The following is a 6,867-nucleotide window of genomic DNA, read 5'->3' on the forward strand; positions in this document are numbered from 1 at the left end:
AACTCATTAATCAACCAGGCCTGGATCAAAAAAGCGTTTCAGAGAAACACGTAAACCTCATAGTGGAAAATCACAGTGGTGAAAGAAGGAACTCCACAGCGCCATCTGATGTCACAGTGTTATAATGCATATAAATGCTCTTTTTTTTTGCTAATGAAGCTGAGTCCCAGGACATTAAGATTGTGTGTAAGCTTTCTCAGTAGCATGCCTCAATTTTTTATTGGTGCATACTGGTCAAAAAGGCTTTGTTCCAAAGCATAGCTGTCAACGTTTCCCTTTTTTAAAGGGAAATTCCCTTATTCCGAATAGGATTCCTCACAAGAAAAGGGAAAAGTTGACAGCTATTGTTTCAAAGCAGTAAATTTCAAACACCATTTGCAGGATCCTAAGTTTGATCTATAAAGCCAATTCCCAACTACTGAAGAAAGAGGCAGTAAAACAAAATAGTTTGCAGTGCATCATGATCCTAAAAATGCTTCCCGAAAGATTTATTGCAGCGTACAGAACAATGCTGTGCACTCAATTTAAGCATGAGGTCGTGCGGTGTTACTTACATTGTTGCAACGACAATGCATCATATTCTATAACATCTCAACCAGCATATTCTGAATACAAACGTGCAACCCACAGTTGTCAATAGCAAATGTTTTGGGAGCACCTAAAGCAGTGGTTGTTGAAGCCCAGGGGGTTTTGGCCCCATAATTCTAGCTTTTCTACAATAAAAGCAGTGTATAATAAATATGAGCAGTCAGCAATGCAAATTTCAGTTCTGTAATATCAACCTCCATATGCAATGGTCTGCCATAGCAGACTTGTATAAGACTTCAGGGTTTTGAAAGACCGGTTTTGGCAATTTTGGAGAACTCATCAAGACAAAAAGCACACACACTGCACAAATACATATTGATATAGGTTCTCAATAATGAACAGCATTTATTTATGACCATGTAAACCATTAGACTTTCTCCCCTGACCACTGAAGCATTTCCCCCAGAACCACAAGCCTTGTTTTGGGCGGCATATCTCCCATTCTTTGCTGCCGTTTCCAGCAGGCCTCCTACTGTCTGTGTCTCCGAATATCTTCAGCATCGTCAACACAGCAATTTCCCATTCCGTTGTTGCATCGGCCAACATAGACTTCCACAGGATGGCAGAGAGTATGCCGGCAAACTCCCTTTAGTCTCCTACATCGCCCTGTGCCTTCATAGAGAAAATGAGACTTTGTGAGTCTTATCAGAGCTGCTCTGGACTCCTGTGCAGAAGACATTATACAAAGCTGGAGAAGACCAAGACAACACATGCACAGACTGGACTGCCATAAATCTCTTAATACAAGAGATTGAGATCTTAGGGGAAGCACCAGCAGATCAATATCCTTGCCACTCAATTGTCAGCAATACTGGGGAGATCTGTAAGAAGGCTCTTTCGGAATGTTTGCACAGCTTACTGTCGTACCAGGACTCTAAATTCTGATTTTCCTCTGCTGTTTAGGTGCACAACAATGCTGTTTATATCCTGGTACTCAGGAGTACTTCATGAGGGACACGATGTTGCGCATGGACAAAGAACTGGTGTACAGAGGAATATTTACCTCTTCTTGTCTCCAGCATCACGCATTGACATGCATGTGTGCATAGGAGCCAACACCCAGGGGCTGAGGGGACTTCGCCCCCCCATAAAATATTAGAGGGGGTCAGGCCCCTCAAAGCTGATCGGCATTGCCATTCAAATGGTGTGTGCACACCGTGCCATGTGATTGATTATGCGAGTCAGGGCTTACCTCACCCCCCCATGTTTTATTCAAGTTGGCACCCCTGTGTGTGTGGCTAAACCCTTGCCAATAAATCACCACAGGCAGAGGCTTGCTGTCAGCTGTAGCGCAACACTTTCTCTTGGAGGTGACTCATTCAACATACCCATTCAAATGTTGCTGATTATTGCAGGCCCTTCAGATGTTGTGGGTCCTTTCAGTTCCAGCAGGGCCAATGGCCAGGGATAGTGAGAGTTGTAGTTCCAACAAAACCTGGAAGGCCAAGGTTCCCCCACTCTACTCCTGCCCCTCCATCAGTTTAATGCTTCTTTTTTTAAAAAAAAAAATACCCATTGCCAGTTCCCTGCTTAGAATAACTGAATGTCCCATCTGCAATGCGAAACCCTCATTAGAATTAACTTCTGACACATTGCTCTTGCTTCTTTGCCTTCAGAAAGCAAACAATATTCTAGGTGCTCTGCATTATGTAATACGGTTTACAGTCCTGCAGTCTTTTGTGCTCTTACCTGGGAGTAGGTCCCAATGGCTACAGGGGGACTTCTGAGTCACAAGCTGTACTGATGGCCACCAAATCAGATGGACAGCAAGGCTATCAATGGCCAATACTAGTCTATCTACTACTTCCAATATCAGAGGCAGTGTTTCTCTGAACACCAGTTGCTGGAAATTGTGTGTGTGTGAGAGTTGTGCTCATATCTTGCTTGGGAACTTCCCATGGAGGCATCTAATTGGCAGCTTTGAGAACAGATGGGCTTTTGGTCTGATCTTGCACAGCTCTTTTCATGTTCTAAAATGTCAAACATTAAACACTTCCCAACCCAGGGCACAATTTCCAGCCTTCAGATGTCGTTGGAAAGTTGTGTGGTTGTTTATCCTTTTGAAATAATAATTTAAAAAGAGCAGGGGATGAATAGGAGGCAGTCCTCATAAATAAACATATTGTTTGCCACACCAAGAGAAGCAGGAGAAACCTGCTAGTCACCTGGGAGCTCCCTGCAATAGTTATGAATTAATTTGGTGACAATAACCCACATGACCCGGTCGGGCCATTTCTAAAGAGAAGGGTTATGAAAACACACATAATACGGAAGAGGGAAATGAGTTTTTCCTTGGGGAAAACACCAGAGCAAATTGAAAATGTGTATAGTTCACACCCTTTTGACACTTACCTGATTTGTCCAGGTAGGCAGGTTGGAACAGGAAAAAGATAAGCAGAAAAAAACAGAGAATCCTCATGCTGGCTGATGTACAGGTGGAATTCAAATTGCACTAGGAGGGAAAGTAGCACAGATACAATGAGACTGTGCTTCTTAAATATATGATATCTATGAAATCTATGAAATTAACAGGCACTTCATGCCACCCAAATAAGGGCCATTCCTTCTGCAATGGGGGCAAGGTGTGTTTGTGTTTTAGGGTTTGGGGATTTTTTTGCTATCCTCCTGTATTCACAAGAGAAACATAACACATTAGCTGGCAACTCATGAGTCTCAGCCACAGTAAAACAATGTATTTTTAAATATTTGGGCAGTCTGTAAACAATTCATTCATAGGTAAGCACTTTAAAATGGCATATATTTCACTGAGAGAGTTAACCACATGCCTGGGGTTGTTGCAACTCTATTTAGAAAAGGATCCATTTTATTCTGGTTTCTGACGATTTAAAGGTTTTTGATGTCCCACCAGTGATTTGGATAATTGACTTAAGCACATATTTAATCTTACTGAAATCAGTGCATAACTTTGGCTGGATTACACTCATGCTCAGTATAGAGTCAGTGCCTAAATTAATATTTTTTTCAATCTGCAACAGAATATATTGACTGCACAAGAAATGGATAGAAATGGAATAAAAAGGACTATGAACCGGAATGGAAATCTAGTCTTCTGTATATCTTTCCTGTATGTAGATTTTGTATTCACATGACAATCTTTCACATGGAAGAAAATGGTCATGCCAGAATTGGAATTCCAGAATTATTCCATTTTATTGTGGGATTATTGTGGTGTTTTTTCGTTTTAAATCAGTTTCTAAAACATACTTTCACATTTTTTTAAAAAAAAAACCTGTGCAATACAGATTAATGGCCTGGGTGAATGTGGCCTGAGTCCTTCAGTTCAGTTGGCATCAGCCTTGGGTTGGCAGGCCTTGCTGGAGAAGGAAAGAGGAGGGGGCAGAACTGGGCAAACTTGGGTTGCAGAAAAGGAGATCTCCCCTTTCTACGACTTCATTTGCTTTCGAAGCAGGGAAGGGATGCTGAATCCGTTCAGTGGTGGCTGGGGAGGGCTGTGATCAGCCACAGGGGGCAGGGGCTGAGCAGGAAATGTCATCAACTGAACAGGAGCCTGAGAAGGAGGGTGAAGCCTTGTTGCCTAGAACCAGGCGTCTCCTTGACAGAGGAGAGCATGCTTGCAGCCCCAATATTCCCATAAGGCAAGAGAGTCTGGCAAGTGAGCAAGGCACGCCTTGTCTTTAAAAGCTTGGCAGGAGGTGCGGGGAAACCTCTTGGGACATCTTTGCGTCTTCCGTTGAGGCCCAATATACTTGCCTGAATAAATATCTCTTTCTTACTTCCAAGTAAGAACATCTGCCTGTGTCTGCTGGGTGGGAGACAAGACACAGTGACCACTCCAAGAAGAAAACCAAACTAACTGTCAGGTGTGCGTGCAGGAGCCAGACCCTGTGACCAATAGGACTCTGCAGGACTGGGGCCTTCCTAAGTTTGTTCTGAAGAACCAAGGCGCAGCCACGTGGGTGAGGCCGATTGGTAACTCACAGCACCTGGTGGCAAGAGCTGGGAAGGGATATAAGGTCACCATTTTCCCTTCGGCTCTTTGCCACAGCAACAGATTCCCTGCCTTGCTGCATTTGACTCCTTGACTCCTTACTTCTTGATCCTCGGACCCCTGACTTTGTGACTCCCAGCTCTCTGACCCTTGGACTCTTGGCTTTCTGACTCCTGGCTTCAAGAACTCCCGTTTCTGCTCCCAACCCGCCATCTTGACGTCCCCAGCCGGGACTTCGATCACCCGTGAACCGGACCGTGACACTAATCCCCTCTGCCCAAAATGGGCGCTTGCACCCAAGTGCGTAGTTGTCTTCTATGGGCCATGTGTGTGTGTTTTAAAAAAGCAACCACCTTCACATCTCAAAATAATTCCAGAGGTCACCTTCTCTTCCCATGTTTGGCCAGTTTAAAGAAAACTAAAAAATTTCGAGCGATACAGTCCAAACCTATTAAATCAATGGCAGTTTTTCTATTGGAACGTAGAACTTTACCTCTCCTTCTTGCCTCTAAAGCCTGTGTGAAGAATCTATAATAGCAGGCTATTTCCCACCAACATCAAATTGGAGTGTCTATGGACAGTGGCGCTGGCAGGACAGTATGTATATCCGAGTATTCCTGTCTTTCAAGAGCTGCCACCAGTTTCTGCTCCCAGTCTCAGCTGGGCCTCCAAGGATGCAGAACAGAACCTTCACCACAGAATCCCTGTGACATCATCATTTGTGACATTCAGGCAGAGGCTTTTCTGATGCCCCTCCCACCATTCTCTTGCTTATCATACATAAAATTCAAAGACAGTTTGTGTGTGGTAGATAGGATCAGAATCAGAAGGCAGGGACCGCATAATGAGGCTTTTTGTTAATACTATTACATTCTTTTTAGTTCTGTTCATTAGCAAGACCCTCTGCATCAACCCTGATATTATTTGAGTAGTCCCCCCAGCAGGCTTCCCCATCTTCTGAGGTCAACCAAGTCCCTCCAAGTAACAGGGATTTATTGATAGTGGTGTTATCCTTATGGTACTCTTTAGTCCAGGACGGATCTCACTGTTCTCGCTGAGGGTACCTGAAATTAAGGATCAGAAATGGGGCTAAGCTGAAAGACCAGGAAAAGGTGAAATAAGCAAGTTGAATATAAATGGACTATTTGGTTCTTCCAGGGTTCATGTGTTTGTGACTGATCCCAATCCCTCTTGGCCCATTTCCAAGGAGCAACATCACAACAGGTGGTTCAACCCTATTTGCTCCTTCAGAGTTTAGTTCCTCAGATCATGAGACATGAAAGCTTTTACTGGTTCTGTCCAAAGTGTTTTATCTGTGAAGGTCTCACAGCCTTCCCCTTTGGCCTACAGGCCATTTTACAAAATTTATCAGTAAAAACATCCTTTTATTGTCACATGTGAGCAACCTGTGGACCATTGCAGCCCTTGTGGGTCTCCCCTGAGCTTGCCACTTTGCTCCTCCCCCAATTTTGTGGCACAACTGTGATGGGGGAGCACCGTGCATGAAAATGGCCATCTCTGTGTACCATCTTGCCCAAACAGCTGCTTGGCAGGGAAGGATGGGGAGGATGTTTGAGAGGCTACCGAGAGCCTTGCTATCAGTGGCTTTCATCTAAAACCAGAGGGCAGTTTATGCACGCAGAGTCTTGTTTTCTCTCCTTTATTGATATATGAACATCCCTGGGTGTGTCTGTGTGCTTGTATGCAGGGATAGGACCTCTCATTGCAAAGGTGAAAGGAGATGTTGAGAATGGTGAAACTCCAGGCACATGCTGTGCACTATTTCTCTGTGGGAGGAAATGAACAAGACTCACAGCACGCACACTTCTGCCAGGGAAGGGAAACTTCTAAACAGGCTGAAACAGATCCTTTCTTTTGGGACAAATGACTATTGCTTAATAACTTATCACACTATAACACACAAGTTCACAGTAGGTGACAAAGATAGTCGTTGGCGTTTGTAAGGATGACCCATTAATGGAGAGATGGGGAATGAAAGCAAAAAATCTCATAAAAGGTGAGTGTTGATAGCAGTGGAATGGAATTGTTGTGTGATGAGCAGCTGATAAGGAGGAAGAAATAGTGGCTTGACACCTAAAGCAAGACTAGCTTCAGGGTTTTGAGGCCTCACACCTTAGTGAAGACACACCATTGTTTACAAACTCAGCATCTATTTCTTTTAACAGGGAACAATAAAGCAGAGGGTTTTTTAAAAAAAACACAACCAACAACATCTAAATAGAAAGAAATATACAAACATGGTTTCACAGACTTACAAATTCAGTTGCATATTAACATATAATTTATAA

The 6,867-nt window shown here is 43.6% G+C and overlaps 1 protein-coding gene across 1 annotated transcript; it reads right to left on the reverse strand.

Moving 5' to 3' along the window:
• Nucleotides 1–901: 901 nt before the first annotated feature.
• Nucleotides 902–5,253, reverse strand: LOC310702387 (uncharacterized protein). The gene is made up of 3 exons (XM_083493857.1): nt 5,052–5,253; nt 2,941–3,040; nt 902–1,200 (listed from the first exon to the last, which is right to left on the reverse strand). The coding sequence occupies exons 2-3, from the start codon at nt 3,005–3,007 to the stop codon at nt 1,058–1,060; spliced, it is 210 nt and encodes a 69-aa protein (XP_083349983.1). The 5' UTR covers nt 3,008–3,040; nt 5,052–5,253; the 3' UTR covers nt 902–1,057.
• Nucleotides 5,254–6,867: the final 1,614 nt, after the last annotated feature.

This window comes from Podarcis liolepis (assembly GCF_965112155.1).
Source record: "Podarcis liolepis genome assembly, chromosome: 3".
NCBI classification, from domain to species: Eukaryota; Metazoa; Chordata; class Lepidosauria; order Squamata; family Lacertidae; genus Podarcis; species Podarcis liolepis.